The 21,339-nt window shown below is 44.6% G+C and overlaps 1 protein-coding gene across 3 annotated transcripts in view; it reads right to left on the bottom strand.

Annotated features, from left to right (window-relative positions):
* GRIA1 (glutamate ionotropic receptor AMPA type subunit 1) overlaps positions 1–21,339 on the bottom strand; it is a 312,704-nt gene that overhangs the window by 89,073 nt on the left and 202,292 nt on the right. For all 3 annotated transcript variants that reach the window (XM_007109572.1, XM_007109573.1, XM_007109574.1), the window contains 3 exons: positions 13,208–13,318; positions 12,317–12,523; positions 6,279–6,649 (listed from right to left, as the gene is read on the bottom strand). In XM_007109572.1, the coding sequence (XP_007109634.1) occupies positions 6,279–6,649; positions 12,317–12,523; positions 13,208–13,318 (689 nt within the window). The remainder of the gene's footprint in view (positions 1–6,278; positions 6,650–12,316; positions 12,524–13,207; positions 13,319–21,339) is intronic.

Genomic DNA, 21,339 nt, shown 5'->3' with positions numbered 1-21,339 from the left:
AGGCTCCGGACGCGCAGGCTCAGCGGCCATGGCTCACGGGCCCAGCCGCTCCGCGGCATGTGGGATCTTCCCGGACCGGGGCACGAACCCGTGTCCCCTGCCTCGGCAGGCGGACTCTCAACCACTGTGCCACCCGGGAAGCCCACTTCTTACACTTCTAAACTGAGTTTCCTGAACAACATCCTAGCTCAATGGCTTTCAGACTTTAAGGCCCAGCTGCCCTGGGGGAAGGGGAGGGCTTGTGAAATGTGTATTTCTCTCTCCAATTGCAGAATTTCCAATTCCACGGACCTAGGGTGGGGCCTGGAAATCTGCATTCTTACAGGCATCCCAGGTGATTCTGACGCAGGGGGCCCAGCAGAAACCCTCATACTTAGTCCCAAGACCCAAAACATCTAACACACATTTCTTGCATCATCGCTGTGCACACATCCTTATGACACTGTTCCTTGCAGCAGTGAATCTGTGTACTGAATGAGGATTATGCTTTCTGAAGATAAACTATTTCACACATTCAGGCTGCTTCCATCAACTTCCCTGAATGTTTACCCCCTTCTTTCCCCTGCAACACTCCAGTTACATCAATATGGGAAAGAGGAAGGGGTTTCCATGCCTATCTCTGGGAGGGAAGTGGGGAGAACAGGAGGTGGAAGGGGGAGGTTCCTCATCACCCCTCCATGCACTGTAATACTGGTTGCTGTGGAATTTGTGTGTGAATGCGAAGGTCAGGCTGCCATTGTTTATCAGCTCTGTTCATTGGCTACTCTGTTCCCATGATGAATCAGTCTCAGGGCCCTCCACAAGCACACTAACTAGGGCAGGGGCTGTGGTAGAGGGTTCCCAGAGACCTCCAAAGTGCTATCACTCCCCCGCTTTAGAATCCTTCTTGCTGAGAGTAATTATCTCTACTAGGTGGAAATAATTATCATACATTCTGTCACATTCTAAGATCAGGAATACAAGAGTTCTGAAAGCTGAAATCATAATTTCCCATTTTCCTCTCTTCTCCTAGGACCTTCCAAACCCCTCTCCTTTTCCTTACTAAGGTCATCCAATCCCAGCAAAGTAAAAGCCAAAGGGGAGGTAGGGTCCGTGGGAATAAAGAGTTGAAAGGCTCACTCTTAGTTCACTTGCAGGCAGTGGAGCCTGGGATGAGACTGCAGGGTAGGCAGCACTGGACTGGGCGGCGACGGGCCAGAGGCATTGCCTTGGAGACCTTAGAGAAAATCCCTTTCCCCTTTGGAGCCTCAGTTTCCTCATCTGTAATGGGATGGATGAACTAGATCATTCTCATGATCGGAGCCAGACCTAAAGGTCTCTGGAATTGTGGTGCCATGTTTTCCAAATGCTCCCTACCTCTTGGAGACACCATTGACTTTCCCTCGCCTCCCCTTCAAATATCCAATCTATCAGCAAGGGCTGTCAATTCTAGTTTCAGAGTAGACCACTAATCCATCTCCATGCCCATCATAATTTCCATCACTATAATTGCCCCTAGACAGACGTGAGAACCTATTGCTTGGTCCCTCTGTTAACACTCTTGACTATTCTCTGCTTTAATTCATTTTCCTCATAGCTCCCCAGAGTAGTATTACAGCATGTAAATCAATCCTTCCCTCGCTTAAAACTCTCCAGTGCCTTCCCATTGCATTTAGAGTAAAACTTTAAATCTCTCTTATGGCCACGGTGCGCGATCTGGCCTCTGCCTACTTCTCTGATAATACAGCTCTGTGTAAGTTTAGCTCCTTCTTACCTATCTGCTCCTTGGAGGAACTTTCTCAGAACACCCTAAGTCAGTCCCCTTTAATTCCACTTCCTTTATTATCTAGTGCTATGGCAGGTTCATTTTATTCACAGTGCATCACAATGTATACATTCACAATTGTTTATATAATGTCTGTCTTATCCCACTGTACTTGCCATCGCCTTGAAGGAAAGACTCCCGCCCCCTCATGCTCCATCATCAGTATATCTTCACATCCTTGGCACCCAGCACCCTGTGCTGCACCTCACAGGCAATTAGTAATATCTGTTGAATAAATGAATGACACTGGCCACAAATAGGGTCAAAAGCTATAGAAAGGAAAGTTGGGGGAACTAAAGATAAATTTTGCCTGGGATGATTTTTGCCCTTCCTTTAATATATCCCTTCTCAAAATGTTCCTGTCCCTGAAAAAAGAAATTTAAAGTATCTATTAAAAATAGTTCTTTGGGCACAAGACACAGGCCTGCAAAGGCAACTCATGGATGGCATTCTTAATATCTTACCATCAACCTAATGAAAAAAGTTGTAATTTGTGATCATAGCTCAATTGAATTTTAACTTTGAATTTTAAAATAGGCTACACGAAAACAATTTCTCATAGAAACATTTTAAAGGGAGGAGAGAAGAATCTTGAAAGCAAATCAGTAGCATTTACTGGCATATATCACTGAAGGTGCTATTTACATATTATTTTATCTATTCATGGTGCTGGTGAACAAAACATTGACTTGGGCGCTGTGGCCAGGGCTGCTGGTTGATTCACCAACATCCATTCCAACCCCTTCCATTTTAGAGGCTAAAAAACCTAATTCTTGCCATTTCCACCTTCCTTGTCACTAGAAGTGATTGTGGGCCACTGGTCTGATTAATGAGATAGACAGAAGGAGATGTCCGCTTGGGGTGGGGAGTATATTGTTAAGCTTTTGGTTTCCTGATCCAAAGAGACGGAACTGGCTGCAGTACTGTTTCCCCCTCCTGCTGCTTGAACATTGACATGACATCTGGGAGCCGCCATTTTGGGCGCATGAGAAAAGGCTGGGGCAACCATAGCACAGCAGAGCCCGATTTCACTGAACCATGAGCCACTGTCTGCCTCCACTCTCCTTATAAGAAAGATAACTCTCGGGCTTCCCTGGTGGCGCAGTGGTTGAGAGTCCACCTGTCGATGCAGGGGACGCGGGTTCGTGCCCCGGTCCGGGAAGATCCCACATGCCGCGGGGCGGCTGGGCCCGTGAGCCATGGCCGCTGAGCCTGCGCGTCCGGAGCCTGTGCTCCGCAACGGGAGAGGCCACAGCAGTGAGAGGCCCGCGTACCGCAAAAAAAAGAAAAAAAGAAAGGTAACTCTCTAACTGTTCATATTACTCTGGTCAGCTCATTGCGTTACTTGCAGACAACCACTTCTGGCCACATTTCGTTGGCTTTTGGTTAATAGACATTAATATAAATATTGACGAGATTAAGAAAAGATAAAGCTACTTGTGTATGCATGCAGATACATGCAATTTAGGTGGAACTTAATCCCCCAAGTCCTAAATTTGTGAGGATTTATGATATATTCTGTTAGTAAATAGCAAGAACAATTAATTGAAGCTTATTTGAAAAGATGTTTGAGTATAAAAAGCCCTTAAAAATACCTCCTACTGTAGACCCAGGGTGTCTAGTGCTATGCATATTAGAGGCTCATGAAACTTTGTTGACTTCATCAGGAAATATGTAAACAACAACAACAAAAGCTTCCACTGGTGTTTGCACTTGTCTGCTTGGCTCTGGTTCTCATCACTGTCTTAGCATCCTTGTGTTTTTGTCTGGCCCTAGTGAGGTGAAGTATGTACCTTTTCTCTTTAGCATATATTCCCAACAAATGTTGTGATGCATATTCTGACTCTTAGGCGGTGTTTATGCAGGTCCCTAAGTGCTGGAATTGGCTGAGCTAGGCCTGGTAAGCAAGAGTCCGTCTCAAGTGGATAAAACTACTTTTTCTGGCAGGTAGACTCTTCTCTCTGCCTGTCAGACCCCTAAATCCAAAATCCTTCCTCCCAGTTCCTCTGAGGGGGAGCCTCAGAAATACAGGTATTGCTGGTCTCAGGAGTGAGCCAGCGTTCTGCTTTGTCCGTGGACTTGCCCAGAAGAGAGAGGTCCAGTGGCTTTTCAATCAGTGTGAGCTGTGGCGCCCTTTCTTCTAGTGAAGTTTAGAAGAAGTCCAATATAGAAAATCGATAAAAGAATTGAAAATAGCTTCTCTTTTGTTGTGCTTCCTATGTGCTGGCTGGATACTGTGTTATGGGTTCTGTATGTATCAATCTCTTTTAAACCTCACAACAGTACTATACTAGGGTTGTTTCCCATTTTACCAGTGAAAATACAGAAGCATAGGGTGGAGTTGTTTTATTAAAAATGGGAAGGAAGGCGGCTGGGTTTCCTGTTTGGTCTCATCTTTACCTCAAGGTCAATTCCTAAGATAGCCTCGTGGAACCCTCAGGAGTCCTGGAAACACAGTCTGAAAATCCTCTTCTAGTCAGAAGTCACAAAGGCACATACCCTTTCGGGGGCAGCTGAGTCACACAGGAATGAAGCTGATCACCTGGGGGCTGTGGTCAAGTGGGGAATACACGCATCAGCTCAAGAGGGCAGCTGCCACTCAGTTTTGGACCATCACTGCCAAACTGTGCAGGTTACACAGAAACATGCCTGGTGGAGGATTCAGTTTGTGGGTCACTAACTTGAGACTTCAGGAGGAATGGTGAGGAGTGTGAAAACACAGCCTGAGGTCAGTCCACAAGGGTGCCATTAGCGGGTAAGATGCCCAGCCATGAAGGAAATAAACGAGAAAAAACAAGCCCAGGGGTCTTTTCAGACACATGCATGTTTGGATGGCCCATTATACTGACTAGTGAAGAATCATTTCTTCCCACTGTTTACCTACTGGCCTGAGTTATTTTTAAGCAAGCCCTTCCCCTGCTTGGTTCTCTCTGCTCTTTACCATGTGTTTGCCAGTACTGGCCAGGCATCCAGTCTCACACCTCTTCTCCCACGCAACCCCCCTGACTGTCTTCTTATTTAAAGAAAAACAAGAGTATAATGGTGAACGATGAGACAATCTAAATTATACAGCAGGCAAAATGAGTCCTGAGGGAAGCTCCTTAGCAAGATTTTATTCCATTGCCACTTAGGAATATCGGTCCTCGCCGACACCGAAATGCAAACCAGACAGTTGGTAAAGATGCCTCCAGCACGTGTCTATGAGGCCTTGGTATTTATGCAGTTATGCCCCCAGAAAGTGAGAGTGTGTGCACATCTATTCATGCAGCCAGATTCTAAGCCATGCCTCCCTGTGTGCTTTACGAGCTTGGTATCTATAAGGGACTGCCTACTGATTAAAGAGCTCATAGACATTAAGCAACTGTAAAAGGACATACAGTCAGCACTTATTTATTTGTGACATGATTTGTGACATGAACTTTCCAGAATATAGCTGAAAGAACGTTACACACAAAGACAGAAAGGGGGTCAGTAAATTTGGGAATTGGTGTAGATTGGTAGTTTTCAGATTTCTTGTTTCCCCTCTCCATTCCACTTTTCCTTCTTCCTCCCTCCGTGCCTCTTTCTTTCTCCTCCCCTCCCCTCCCCTCTCCTTTCTTTCCGTTCAGTTTTTCAAAAGAAATTATATTCACAAGTCCAATATGTAAAACAGACAAAAATGGAGCTACTCATGTCTCCTGTGGGGGCTGAAACCTCACTGATTGGGTCACCCCAGTACTCTCAGTATGATATCTGAGGCATTTCTAAGAAACTTCATTTTCCAACCATAAGAAACAAATTTACATCACCATTGGAACTAGATTATTTCCAAGATCTTTCTCAGAACCAAGAAAAGAAGAACCATTTTCTCTTAAAGATGAAGAAACCAGGGTCTACAAGGCCAGGTGATTTGTCCAGAGACACACAGAAAGTGTGTCTAGAACCAGAGTGAGAACCCACTCATAATTCAGTGCTCCTTCTATACCCCTTGGAAATAGTTCAGGATGGGGGTTGAATCTTGAACCTAGCTATTAGCTGTGTAACCTTGGAAAGATATTCAACATTTCTGTGGTCCCTCATTTGTAAAAGGACATAGAACGAGAATCCCACCTAATGCTTCTGCAAACATTCAATGAAATAAGGCATGTAGAGGACTCAGAACCTTGCTTAGCATATGTGGTAGGTTCTCAACTAATGTTAGTCGTACCATACTGTCCCCCATCCTTTCTCTGTACCTTTCGGCTACAGAACATTAGAGTCGTGATTATGCCTGTTAATCTTGACAGAGCACATCACCCAGATAGCAGATAGAACTGGTCAAGGCACAGGATGTGTCCATATAATCCACAGCATGCAACGGACAGTTGACAGTAAAGCATAGTTGAAAAACCGAATACTATAAAGTCTGGAAAAAATTCCCACCCTTAATTTCCCAGTATTTGTTTTTTCCTATATATATGGCATTGAGCAAAGGGCTTGAGAAGAGCTGACTCACCTTGGAGAAATGTCACATCCTTGCTGCATGAAGGCTCCCAAGGAGAACCACAAGCTGTTGAATATCCCAAACTCATTGGACTGGTCGCTGGTTGTCTGGTCCCGCCCTTCCTCAAACTCTTCACTGTGCCATTCGTAGGGGCTGAAGCGGCTGACCAGGAAAAGGACAACACTCACTCCAATGTAGGCGAAAACAATACACATCCAAATCTCATAAGCCAAAGGATCCAGGAAGGAGAAGACCCCTGGCTTGGACTTCTGTGGCTTTTTTATCATGATGGAGATCCCCAAACTCATAAATGGTTTGGAGAAATCTATCACCTCTTCCCGGACCAAGGTGATAGTTAAAGGGGCCACGGCCACATCTGCTCTCTGCAAAAAAAAAAAAAAAAAAACGAAAAAAAAACGCCCTTCAGTTCAGCAGCTCTCTGTTCTCTTATTTTTCTCTTTACTGTGAATATTCTTTTGTTATCTTAAAGGATGTGAGAGTTGGAAAGAACCTTAGAAGTCCAAACCCTCCTACTCTCTATAAAATATTTATGGTAAATGGATGATCAGCTCAATATCTCACAGGAGAGATTATCCCATTCTTTGACACTTCTAATTGTTAGGGGAGTCTTCCTCACCTTATGGAAGGGGGCTGTCATAATATCTGTTAGTTTTTGCCTCTGCCCAGCAGCCATGCCTTCTTCCTCTGGAAGAAGAACTACTCCTGCCCCGCTCTCAGTCCTCCTGGTTCAAATGGGACTGATCGCCCTGGTTATGAGGTGAAGCATATCACCCAGGTCTGGCCATCGGTGTACACTACTCCCCTGGCCAGAATGGTTCATTCAAGGATGGCACAGGACCCAAGTCTCTTTAATGAGCATGAACCCTGAAAGTCAGAGTGAGAGATGATCCATGATGAAATAATTTGAGTCACCCTTAATTCAGGGCTTACCCTGGACTCCCTAGTATCATCTGTCAATATACTCTTTTGTTTGTCCTCAGGAACATGATCCAGTCAGTCTGTTTGCTTAAGCCAGTTTGAGTTGGGCTTCTTTTACCTGCAACCAAGACAGCCCTGGCTAACAAGGTAGTGAAGGCAAATTTAACTCAGTAAACATTTACTGGGCGCTTATTATGCGTAAGCCCTAGGCGGGAAGGGAAGCTGTGGTCTCTACACTCAGGGAATTACGAACTAGTAGGAGAGATTGGTACATACACACAAAATTTTCCAGTCTATAGACTGGAGACATGCTGTCTAAGAGATACAGAATGCTACAGGAGGTCAGGAAGGAATTAATTCTGGCTGGGCAGATCAGGAGCCGCGCCATCAGAGAGGTGACATATAAATTGGCACTGAAGTGAGAGTAGGATTTCAACAGGTTGCTCGGGTACAGAATACATTCCCAGAGAAGGGAATCATGTGAGGAAAGTAGTTTCTCTCTGGCAGAGAGAAAGTAAAGTAGTATCACACAATTTTTTTTTTTCAAGGAGACTGCTAAGAAGTGCACAAATAACTCAGTTTTAAAAATTCATGTAGATAAACATAAAATGGTTGCAAGAAATGTTCATCTCTGTGCATCCAGCATGTGGAATCACCAGCCTTGTTCTTCTGTCTTTCCTACCTCTGCCTAATGGCAGAAGCACTGGCATCTCTGCTATAAAATCCACTGCTCTCTTGGCCTGAGATCAAGAGATCCTGGAAACCTAACACGGTTCCATGGACAGATGCCACGACATTCATTTTTGAAATGAGAGGCATGTCTGTGCAAGTCTGTTGGAGGCGGATGGCTTTCTCTTACGATGCTGCGTAACAGTCCAGATGTGAGGCTGGGAACTGTGCAGACTCCGGCCCCGCCCAGCTGCCGGCTGGTGTTGCTTAGGAAAGATTTCCTCTGGTTACTCTCATTGGCTGGGATTTTTGAGAAGGCATTTTACGTGGAATAAAAAGCCTGGCTTTAGAATGACTTAAGTTTCTCACTTACAGAAGGAAACTTTCTGTAAAGCAATGTGGGATTGAATATGTATTTCATAGTAATTCTTTTTTTTTCCCTAACACCCATTGCATAAATCTTGATACTTTTTACAAACACAGGCCATTGCCAGGAAGAAGATATCTCTTCTTTCCTCTGTAACCTAACGTAGGTAGAAAAGGAATGGGGCAGAAAAGTCATGGAAATGACTTAGAGGGAATGACCACAAGTTACCCAAAAGGGGTGGATGTCGAGCTTCTAAAGTGGTAAAGGGAATTGAATGGATATGTCTGATGCCTCCGGATGTGAGTTAATAAAAGGGACTGTGAACTGGAAAAAAAGTCACAAAACCACATGATCTCATTGCTTAGTTCATTTAGCAGTTCCAAGATTTATTCCATGGAACATTATTTTTAGAAGGATGTTAATAAGTATAACATGAAAATAAACACAAATGTAAACAGACTACTTTGAGGCAGGACTTCTCAGAACCTTTAAAAGACCACTCTGCACTGAGAATTTCCAAGAGGGGTAAGTAGATATAGTGTTTCCAAAATTCTTTGGCCATGGACCCCTGAGGGTCTTCAAAAGGCACCCATATGCATAGGAGACACACACAGTGGGAGATGCTTAAGTTCAGTGACCTCATTTTGCAGATAGGAAACCCAGGTCCAGAGAGGAAAGGTGGTTTGTGCAAAGCAGCAGTGTTTTCAGCTTGTTTGATGTTGACTGAGAGGTCTCAGGAGTTGATTTCCAGCACCTGAGGAAGTTACTGGACCTCTGCAGGATCAGTCAAGGGCAATGCTCATCTGGGCAAGTAGACCTGGCCGCTTTGCTTTGTGCCTCACTGACCACGTGCCCTCGAGTGAGATGGTTGTCCTTTTGGATGTCAATTTCCTCTTTAGAAAAAGAGGCATCATAATTTTTGCTTTATCTGTTGGAGAGCAGTGTTTTGTGAGAGTCAAAAGAATTCAAATACGTGAGAGTACTGTGACCCGTGGGCATTTCACAGGTGCTCAAAATTATTTTCTTAAACAGATGTCTTGTGACAGTGATTCTCAAACTTGAGTGTGCAGCACATCCAAAGCACCTCGGGTTTTTTTTAAAACCACAGATGGCAGAATTTCTAGATCACTGGGTCTGGAGAGACCTGAGAATGTGCATTTCTAACAAGTTCCCAGGTGATGCTGCTGCCTCCAGACTTTGAGAACTACTGACCCAGGAGGTCCCCAAACAAAATACATCTGGAAAAAATCTTGGGTAAAGAGTAAACCATGTTGATGCAGTAGGTAAAAGCAAAAATTGAAGAAAATTATCAGGGATGGAGATTCACTCTGAGCCAGGCACTGTTTAGGGGAATACTCCCCACTCCAGCCCTGGGATAAAGGATTCAGGGGTAACCCTTGGAGGAGGTCAGTGGCTCGCAGGAGTCATGTATCATGTAGCCAGTAAGCTGGCAGAGTAAGAATTCAAATCCAGGTGTCTGTCTCCCAAGTTCACTCTTTCTGCTTCATTAAGACAAAGAACGGGCAGGAAAGTCACTGAGAATCAGGCACAAAGCCATACCCATGCAAGAAGCAGAAATTTCATTTGCAGCCTGTGGCATCTGAGAATGCAGACACTGTTGCTATTCTCATCACTAGTTAATAGTGGCCTTAGGGTCCAGTGCTCAGATGGTGTGATTTCTACAGAGGTGGTATGTCCCAGCATGCAGTATAAGAGCCAGGGCTGCATGTCCCGACTCTGCTCTGTATCCTTTGCCAAACTGCCTAATCTCCCTGGGTCTCAGTGTCCTCATCTATAAAATGTGGAAAATAATCATATCTGCCTTCTGGGGTTGTTATGAGGAGTAAGTGAAATAATGTGGGTATTTAGCATAGTGCCTGCAATATACTACGTGCTGAAATGCCACTATTATAATTGTTGCTAAGAGCAAAAGGTAGCAAAAGGAAGGTGAGAGACACCCTGATTGATTTAGCCTATTTAACAGGCACAGAAGGAAGAGATTTGGAGGCCTCCGAATGAATTTTTCTGATCTTGCTGGTCGTTTGTGGCTGAGAGATGCTTTCCCCAAACCCCTCCATTCTTCCTTGGTTGGTGGGGGGGCAGAAAAAGAAAGCCAAACTGAAAATCAAGAGAGGGCATCCATTTGGGCCCATCATGGAGTTTTCAGAATACAGTTTTTACTGGGCAGAGAGGGACAGGCCTTGTGGAGGTGAGGGGAAGGGGAGGGCTGGCAGCTGAGGCATCCAGAGGCAATTTTGGTTTGTCACTGATGAGCCAGTGACCCATGACTAATGGCTGGCTACTGGGGGGCTTGCCCTTAGGATAATCATATCATTGTCCTGCTCAGATCATAGGCCTTTTCTAAGGGAACATGGGGTGAAGGTAAAGATGAATGTTGGTGGAGGTGAAAAGTTCACAGTAGTTGCCATGGGGATGACCTTAAGAGCTTGGTGGAGGTTCCCATGGAAACCAACCTCAAGATGCAGCATTAATCACCCAGATCTCTATCTTTCACCCGTGAAGCTTCCCAAAGGTGAGAGGCAGTAGAGGAGGAGAGAGGGTAGAAGCATGTCCCCCTTCTCAACTCATGAACCATCTTCCCAGGTCATCTCAAAAGCCACCGTCCTAGAAAGGATTTTCTTTGTTCCATTTCTTTCTTCTTTGAATTCCCTTTGTATGGCTCTCATGGCCATCATGACTCCTATTGCCTTGATCTGAGACAATGAGATTTTAAAACCTCCTAAATGGTTGCTTCATCCTGACCAGAGCTCAACACCGGCTTGGGGCTCGGCATATGCTTCTGTTCAGAAACCCAGCCTGGAGTCTTTGATTTCTATGAGTGAAGCTGTGGTGGTCTCTTTCCTGCATGTGGTGGCAGGATTCTTCTTCCATTGCCTTTTGTTGTTCCTCTACTCAGGTATCTTCATGATCTTCCAGTGCCCACTGAATCAATCCACACTCTTTCCCTTGTCATTTCTTACTCAGACTTATCCCTGACTACTCATCCCAAGCCCTCTACAAAAATCATCAGTGTTTTCTCATTCTCCTTTCACACCTTACTTATTTCCATCACCATTCCATAGTTTATACTTTAGAAATTCTTGGGCTGCCTTTCTCTCTATTTGAATATGGCCATGTTCAAGTTCTACATCTTTCTTGAGGGCTAGACACACTCATATTAGCCTTTTGCCTGAACCTTGATTCCCTGCTGTTTTACCATTCTCTCATTGTCTTTTCTACCCCATAAGATGTTAAGATCCTTGGGGACAGGGATCAGATCTTTTACTTCTCAATGATTCCTTAAACACTTAAAACAATTCAGGGCATTCAGTGGCTTCTCCAAAATGCTTCAGTTTATTGAAGATTTTATAGCAATTGTGTGTGGTCTTATTTCAAGTATGGTGAATGGAGTAGACCAATCCCTGTTCACAGATAACTGTTATATAAGGCAGGGTAAGCCATAAAAGAAGCAGAAGCTAAATTCTACAAGGAAGGCAACAACAGTTAAAAAGGGTTCTCCCCATACCTGTTACGGGGAGAACGAAATGACATCTTGGAAAAAGTAGTATTTGATACAGGTTTGGGGGGAAGGGTAAGATTTTTAGAGGTGCAGAATGGAAGGGGACTAGAGAACAGAGTGACTCAGGGTGGTTTGGCTGAAATGGAAGGTGCTAGAAAGGGCAAGTAACTAGAACGTTTGGTTGTATCCAGGCTACCCCCAACACCAGGGAAGAAATTCATATTGAGGGAGACATAAGTGACTGAGCAGGGAAGTAACAACTCAGCGGTCTGCCTCGAGAAAACTGATCTTGAAGCTAAACTATCACCTGTATTGGATGATGATCAACTGAAGTCACAAGACTGAGCTGAGTTTGGCTGAAGGAGCTGGGACCAGGAAACTGAACAAAAAATGTCTTAAGATATGGGATTTTTGGACTCCTCATCTTTTCGGCATCAGTAATACTAAATTATGGGGTCTAATAGGCATCTACGGGCAGGGCCAGCCAACCACCAAATGATTTCCTGTCAACCTCTCTGCCTTCTCTTGCAATTGCCCACCCTGTAGGGAACTTACTCCATAGACCAGCTCTCCCACCATGCCATTCCAAGCCTTTGTGTCAGGGTCGCGGGCTCCATATTTCCCATCACTGACGATCTCAAGACGGTAGGAGTAGCCCACATGCTTGGCAATCTCTGCTGCCAGCTCTACACAGTAGCCCTCGTAGCGGTCATTGCCTTCAAACTGGTTGGCATTCTTCTTAAGCATCACATAAGGATCTTCCTGGTGGAGAAATGGGAGACAGAGAATGTGGGTTTTGGGTTCACTCTTGCGGAGGGAGGCCTTTGGCGTGGTGGAGGAGAATGTCTCCAACATTGCTAAACTTTGGGGAAGTCTCTCTGGCCCCTAAATCCACTTCCTGCATTTCTGCTCCCCCCATTACAAAACTTCTTGGGTTAAGGAAGCAAACTATTAAAATAGAATGTTTCACTGAGACGCCATGCCTAGCTTTTCAAGTTGTTCCAGGAGCTCTTGTATTTTTTGGAGGTGTTGGGGGAATAACCCTTAAATAGGCTCCAACTGTCTCATCACTGAAAATCATAGCAGCTTTACTTATACTCACTTGAGGTGTTGGACTTTAGGGAACTTGCTTTGAAAATGGCTTCTACTAAGGAAGGGTAGAGTCAGAACCACTACAATTTAGTCTCACCCTTATGTTTTATATACATTGGAAACTATGGCTCAAAGGAGGGTAAGTGACTTACTTATCCAAGAGCACAAAGTGAAATCATGGCAGAGCCAGAGAGCAAAAGTCCCTCTGACTTTCAGGATATTCCTTTTTTACTTCCTCTTTCTACCGACCACACAGTTTAGGCAAGAAGAATGACCAGCTTTCACTCCTGAGAAAACCTTTGTGTTGGTCTATCTCACATCCCAGGTAACCTCCATGAAGGACTGAGTACTCACTAGGATTGTAGTGACGATGTACGTTCTATTCTGGACACTTGAGTTATCCCCCCCGGCTTGAGCATCCGTGGCTGCAGGGACAAACTTATCATCTTCATTCCAGTAACCAATCTGTTAAAGAGAGGAAGGTGGTGACATAAGGTGATCCAGGCTCCTCAGGAATGGCCCACTCTGGGTCCCCCAGCCAACACCAGACAGGAAATCAAGGAGCTGAGCATCACACCAGCAATCCTGGACACACCAGGCTCTGAAGTATTGGTAGATATAAACAACAAGAGACAAGATGCTCTCTAGGTCCTCCCACCGCGCCCCCCCCCAATGAAAATCCTCCTCATGATGCGTAAGCCTGAAAATTGCCTCTTAAGAGGCGAGGGTTTAACTGTTGATGCAGCTAAATTGTTATGTACAATGAAAGTCAGGGCCATAGAGATTTAATTCCCTGCAGTTGTTCACAAGGCCAAACCCCTCCTTCTCCCATGCCTAGTAACCCTTCTCTTCCTGAGCTCATTCTGAAGTGTAGTTGGAATCATATGATTGAAACCTTACATTCTTTTTGTTTCCTTGTTAGGTTAACTGTGTTTTTCCATCTGGATTTAACTTTCTAGGTGATGGTTATTTTATCCTTTATTTATTTCTCTTATTTCCAATTTTTGACCTATTATAATACTGAGAATATAGTCGTGCCTGCAAACACTGATTGACAACATTACTTTTTTAAAAAAAATTAGTAGTTATTTATACTGACTCATTTTCCAAGGTCTTTTAGCAAATACTTATTGGATCCCTATTGTGTGTAAGACTCCGAGCTAAAACATTGGTGGTATCGTGGCAGGGTTGAGAAAGATACAGAGAAGTCTCGGAGATGGTCCTTGCTCTGAGGATCCCTCCAGTCTCTTTGGAAAGACAGGACACACACATGCACGTGGCCCCAGAAGTGACAAGTGAGTGGCTCAGGTAGCTTGAGCCTAAGGAGTTTGGAGAAGCAGAAGCCAGGTATGGAACCTATGCTGGGAAAAAGGCAGCAGGAGGATGTGAGGCTTAAGTCACGAGGGATGGAAAGGTTGAGCCCAAACCTGTCAGGTCGGAGAGAAGATAAGCCAAGATGGGAAGGCGGGAATCTGCCCAGATATGTAAGTTCAGTGGGTCCTGAGTGGAGGATAGGGTTAGTCCAAGAGGGCAGTGGGCGCTTGGTTCTAGGTAGCAGAGGGATTGGAAGGCCAGGCTAAGTGGTGTAGACTTTATTGTGAAGGCAACAGGGAGTCATGGAAGGTTTGGGAAGAGCAGAATGGTGTGGCTAATACACACACACACACACTCCACATACACCCCTATCTCTATCTATCTTTTATTTTATTTTATTTTTTGGCTGTGTTTGGTCTTTGTTGCTACACACGAGCTTTCTCTAGTTGCGGTGCATGGGCTTATTGCAGTGGCTTCTCTTGTTGTGGAGCATGGGCTCTAGGTGCACTAGTTTCAGTAGTTGTGGCATGTGGGCTCAGTAGTTGTGGCTCGCGGGCTCTAGAGCACGGGCTTAGTAGTTGTGGCTCACAGGCTTTGTTGCTCCACGGCATGTGGGGTCTTCCCGGACCAGGGATCAAACCCATGTCCCCTGCATTGGCAGGTGGATTCTTAATCACTGTGCCACCAGGGAAGTGCCTGTCTTTATATATCTTTAGACCATTGTGTTTTGTTTTGTGGTCATTCCGCTGGCTGTAGTTGTAAAGGGCAAACAGGAAGGAGAACTGAAGTGCATGTGCAGAGGGAGGAGCAGGTCTCCTAAGTCAGCCCAGGTTCACAAAATCTAAGGCACATGCCAGTGGTCCACTCAAATGTCACCTTCACCTTGATGTCTTTCCCAGTCCCCCTCAGTTAGAAAGAAACAATTCTCCCTGCCATTTCACTGCCATTAACAACAATAGTAATAATTGCCAACATTGATCATGTTCTTGCTCTGTCAGAGGCTGTGTTTGATAGTTTTTGTGCCAGTTCATCTGGCTTAGAAGAGTTTGTTAACTTGCAAGGTGATGGTGGCGATGCAGCTGAGAAGAGGCTGAGCTCAGCCTGGAATGGTGGTCATCTGTCTCCAGGGGCAGCTTTTCATCATGATGCTTTTCTTTCTGAGAGGGGACTTAGCCCTGGGCTGGGAATCATATTAGCTGACAGTTATTGAGTGCTTTTTGTGTTTTAGGCACTCTTCTAAGTGTTTTTTATGTTTTAACTTCTCTCATCCACACAAAAACCTATGAGGTGGGTAATCATTTATCACTCCTATTTTAAATGTGAAGAAACTGAGATGTAGGGGAAGTGGAGTAACTTTCCCAAGGCCGCAGGAGAGTCGTGGAGCCAGGATCGGAGCCAGGCAGGCTGATTGCAGGGCTGTGTCCTTCTGTGTTCCGCTAGGCTGCCAGCTGGCCCTGAGCGCCTCGTGTTGGTTCCCATTGGCCCCGTGGTCTAGCTATTGGCATGTCTGTCCCCATCTCTCCACGATGCTGTGGGCTTCTCAGGGACAAAGCTAGAGGTCTCTTCGTTCTAGGACCCCTTTCTTAGGGCCACAGATTGTACCACAGAGAAGCAGCTCAGGAAAGGTTTGTTGAGAGAATGAGTGCATCCAACATGGAGACAGTGGATCCTGTTCATGCTGAGACAGTTCAGAGGCCTGAAGGGGGTTAGGGGGAGCTGTCTCTCAGGACACTGGGTCAAGATTTTCCCTCATGCTGGCATGGGTACCATGTTGCCTGTGTGGGGTACTTTCAGTCAGCCTGGAAGGGGACATGTCTCTCTAGTGACACAGAACCAGAAACTTAGATTTCCAGAATATCAGATCCAAAAGAGGCCTGAAGAATCATTTCCTCCAACCTCTTCCTTTTTTACAGAGAGGGAAACAGAAGTTCAGAGACTAGGGGACTTGCTCAAAACCAGAATGTAGTCCTGCCTCCCCCATTTTGCTAGGCCAGTGTTCCATGGGACCCTAGGGCATCTGTAAAGGCCCTTCACCACTTTCATGGGAGGTGAGGGGTCAGAGAAGAGGGAGAAAGCCCTGGGTTCCTCACCCTTGCTTCAATAGTCAGTTCTGCTTTTAATCTATTTCACGCTTTGAGATTCCCCTTAAGAGTTCATTTTTACAAGGAGTCCGTTCGTTGAAAAATAACTCTTTAAAACCATTATTGTAGCATATCGTGGGGCGAGTTTAAAAAAAGAATTTCCAAACTACTTTCCTAACACTTAACTGTATTTTGCTCCTCACCTATGCGAATAGCACAGGCAGGCTCGGGATTATTTTCTCTGTTTTATAGAAAAAAAAAACTGAGGCTTGGGAAGATCAGATGATCTACCTTATATAGATTAAACAGCAGATTAGTGGCAGGGCATAGGAGCCAGGTCATGGACTTCAAAGGTAAAATTATTGAATATAATCAATATACACTTGGTAGACGATCAAGCAAAGGTAATTGCCATTTTCTTTCCCCCTGTAGTTGATGCTATGGTGTTTTCATGCCCTTCTCTTTCCCTTCCTCCTCCTTTTTCTTCCTTCCCTCCCTTCTTTCCTTTCTTCCTTCTCCCTCTTCAGGATTAGTCACAGGTTTAGTTGTTCTTAGTTGTTCAAACTCAACAACCATCAGCCTTGAGGAAGTTGCCTTCTTTGACATGCAACCAAGATCTCTAAAATCTATTGTGTTTTCATAGGTAGTATTTTTAAAAGTGATGGCTTGATGGTCCAGAGATTGGTCTCTGGCATCAGACAGACCTGTTTTAAAAGGTAGACTTTTCTTATTAGTAATTGTATGACCTTGGGCCAGTTACTTGACCTCAGTGGGCCTCAGTCCCGCCTCTGTAGAATGGATACAACAAGAGTACCTGTCTCGCAGGGCTGCTGTGGGAACCAAATGCGTTAATGCATGGACAACAGTATGCATAGTGCGTGGTTCATATTAAGTTGCCAGTAAACTAAAAAATGATATCCAGTAGGGTAATGCCTGATTGAAGGCTAACAGGCTTCTATACTGCAGTACATTTCAGTTTCACTTTGCTATTGAACATTGTCATTGTCAATCTCCAAAAGAAGTGTATATTATGGAGTGTTTCTCAAACTCATTTGACAGCGTAACCCTCTTTACATGCAGAATGTCCTAGGATAAATGGTGCAAAACGCACAAAGCACACCTCCAAAATATCAAGTTATTTGATCAAAGAGAGGGGAATAAAAGCAAGATAAATCTGTACAGACCAGATTTATATGGCTTAGAAAGAGATTTTAATTTTTAAGAATAGGGATCCTTCAGAGCTAGTATTATAGCACTAGTGTTAAATTGGTATCTATAAAAATTATTGTCTAGCTTGGCTTATATCAAAAGCTAGAGGAACAGTTAAATGTTGTAAACAAGCTTATTTTATTCCTAACCCTTTTGTAGGGAAATAAAAACTATTGCCAGTCAGAAGAGCAGGGTGATGCCAAAACCCAGCTTGCCCCTCATGTAAGCTAGCAGGCTGAGAAATCTCGTTCCACATTTTGATGAAAAGAAAGCTGGCAAAGATTTTTGAAGGGACATTGCACTTCAGAGATGAGAGCAAATTTCCCTTTCTTAGAGAAATGGGCTGGATTATTATACAGCCCTTTGATTCTCTACTGAGGATACGTAGGAACTTTGATTCTATCTCAAAGTAAATCAGAGCTAGTAGTTTGGTAAAAATTGGGGCCCACCGTTCAGGAGAGGATTTAAACAATTCTGACAGTGAGAGGTCTTCTCTTGGGGCCAGTTATAATTTTTGATCTCCTGTTTTCCATCTACCTCTAAAGATTTTTTGAATATAGGAAATGAGTCTAGATGATAGATTAGATTTTTTTAAGTAAATGAAGTCTAAAAAGGAGATGATCATTGAACAGTAAATTCAATTGATTTACCTTGCATCGTCATCAAATCAAATTTACATATTTTTAGCTCTAAGCTTCCTCTGAAGACACAGCCCCTGACCTCCAAAAATGAGATCCATTATAATAAATTTTTAAAAAGGAAGATGTCTCTTGTGGCAAAGACAACCTGATGACCCCCAAGGATTCTTGTTCGCCTTCCATAGCATACAGGTATGGTGGGAAGTAGCTACCTGGACAGCAGTTGCATTTCCCAGCCTTCCATATGTCTAGGTGGGCCAGGTGATTGGGTTGGCCAGTGGAATGCAGCAGAAGTGATGCACATCTCTCCTAGCCTGACTCCCCCAAATCTCCAGCACAGTTTGTAATATCTTTCTTCCTCACCTGTTAGCTGGCTGTTGATAGCCAGGAAGACCCAAACAGACAGTGGAGCCTCCATAAGCCTGAGTCTTAATCACAGCCCCCAGCCCCCATACTCATCACTGGGTGAACAAGAGTGAGACCTTTGTTGCATTAAACAGCTGAGATTTTAAAGTTTATCTGTTACTGCGCCTAGGGTTATCTTAACTAACACACTTAAAGAATTTGAACTTCTGTGTGTTCACTTTATCTGAGTTCTGCTTGAGGTGTATTTTTTTTTTTTTTTTTTTTTTTTTTTTTTGCGGTACCCGTGCCTCTCACCGCTGTGGCTTCTCCCGTTGCGGAGCACAGGCTCCAGACGCGCAGGCTCAGCGGCCATGGCTCACGGGCCCAGCCGCTCCGCGGCATGTGGGATCTTCCCAGACCGGGGCACGAACCCGTGTCCCCTGCATCGGCAGGCGGACTCTCGACCACTGTGCCACCAGGGAAGCCCTTGAGGTGTTTTTAAATTAAATTTGCCAGCAATTTTTTTTTTTTCTTAGTTGCTGGCAGATCTATGGAAATATGGGCCAGAGTAGTATGCTCCCTGGTTGCCCAGCAACATTCAATACACTACCCACTCATTTAATGAACAACCACTTATTTGCATGTGCTTACTATGCGTCAATATATTGTAGGCACTGAGGATACAGTAAATAACAGAACCACCTCCTTGTGTTTAGAGAGCTGACATTTTAGGGACAAGGAGGTGGAGAAGAAGGGAAGAAAGACAATATATATCCAGACCAGGGGTCATCAAACTTTAAAGAGCCAGACTGCAAATATTTTAGGCTTTGCAGGTCATACAATCTCTGTAGCCACTACTCATGTCTGCTGTCATAGTGCGGACGCAGCTATAGACGATACCTAAACAAATGAGTTTGGCTGTATTCCAGAAAAAGAAAAAAAACTCTATTTATGGACCCTGAAATTGTAATCTCATATAATTTTCACATATCATGAAGTAGTCATCTTTTGATTTATTTCAACCATTGCCAAATGTAAAAATCATTAGCTCATGGGCTGTACAAAAACAGGCATTTGGCTGAATTTGGCCTGCAGGCTGAAGTTTACCGACCTCAGTAGAGATCAGTAAACCAACAAGAATATATCAGAAGGGGTAAGCACTGTGAAAAATTGGGACAATGGGTTTGTGCTGGGTGGATGGGGGTCACTTTAGATAGCTTGGTCAGGGATGGCCTCTCCGAAGTGACTTTGCTTGGGCCAGACTTGAGTGACAAGGGGAGACACTGCATATGAAACTACAGTGATTGAGAGTGTCGGGTAAAGGAACAGAAAGATGCTAGGGTAGCTGTGGAGTTATGAGCCCGAGAGGGAGGAGCAAGTGCTGATGTCAGAGGGTTGGAGCGTCTGGGGTTCTGAAGGTCAAGACAAGAAGTTCTATTTTACCTGCAGTAGGAAGCCAGTCAAAAGCTTTAGGCAGAGAAGCAATATAACCTGAGGTATGTTTGAAAATTATCATCCTGGCTCTTGTGTTGGGAAAATGGCCTTCTCGAGGGGCAAGAACATGGCCAGCAGAACTAGTGACGGGTGAGGAGGCTCCTGAGTGAGTCAGGCAGGTGTGGAAGGTGGCTTGGGCTCTGGGGTCAGCAGTGGAAATGGAGAGAAGTGGTTGGATTGAAGCTCTGTCTTAGAGCTCCACCAGGTCTCAGTATGTCCAAAGTTGGGTGGCAACAGGATTTAAAGAAAAAACTTCCAAAGGACATCTGGACTGGAGAGCTGTGCATTGACATCAGTAGGAGTTTGTGTCACTGTCTTCCCTGCCCAGTCTTTCCTTTCCAGTTATACTTGGGTCAGAACTGGGGATGACAAACTTGGGGCATGGTAGCGGGATACATATCAAGCTGAAATGAGACTTGGCCATTTCAAGTCCAAAATTAGCTACAGGACCAGTAGTGATAAGCAGAGATGGTTAGATCAGCAATGATGGTCCCTTCATGAAAGACCTTGGAGAATTTTCCTACACATCTCTCTTGGCAGCCAGTTACCAGAATTTGTGATCCTACTTGAATTTGACAAGGTACTTTATTTGGATAGGGGTCCCTAAATCAGCACCCCATGGTGAAGTGGAGTCTCTGAATGGGATTTCCCAAGGATTTAGCTTTAGTGGAGCCAGTGCCCATTCTGGCATTTGAAGATCCTAGGCATTTGATGGATGTATGTGTAGAGCACACACATTTCAGTAGGATGTCAAAATGGACCCAGATAACTTGAGGGTGTGTTGGCAGATCGGTGGCCAGGATATGTGCCTAAAGATCAGGAGAGAGTCCTCAAGGCCCCCCCGTCAAGCAGCAGTAGCCCCTCTATTACCTACACCAGGTAAGGCCAGGCACTGCTCACTGAAACCAGCACAACGAGGTCACTGTGAATCTGAGAAATTACTTTGTTAGGAGGCTGATTGAGTAAAAGGCCTGAAGCCACAGATGTGGAGGAATTGATTGTCCTCAAGTCAGATTCCCCGTAAACAAAGGATGCTTAAGCCCACATTCTAGGAAAGGATTTAGTCAATGGAAAGTAAGTTGAAAAACAGCCCCAGGATCTGAAAAATAAAGCACAATGATTTGCTTGTGGATTTTAAGGTTACTCTGTAATTTCTATTTGCTGATTTATCCATTCCATGGGCTTGCACAGCCTGACTCACTCAAAATCAAGGCTGACATAAAAATCCCTGTGGCCTAAAGAAGGCAGTTTGAAACAAACAAACCAAACATGGGCTGAATGTCCACTCCATGCCAGGGGCTACTTTTGGGAATCCCTTGATACAGGCAAGTGGGTAGCAGACATTGTTTCATTCAGTGCTGATGGCAACCCTGTGAGGTAAAGGGCATTATTCCCCATTTGAAGA

This window comes from Physeter macrocephalus, chromosome 8 (assembly GCF_002837175.3).
Source record: "Physeter macrocephalus isolate SW-GA chromosome 8, ASM283717v5, whole genome shotgun sequence".
NCBI lineage: Eukaryota > Metazoa > Chordata > Mammalia > Artiodactyla > Physeteridae > Physeter > Physeter macrocephalus.
The sequence above is the reverse complement of the archived record's forward strand: the minus strand, read 5'-3'. Positions and strand labels throughout refer to the sequence as shown.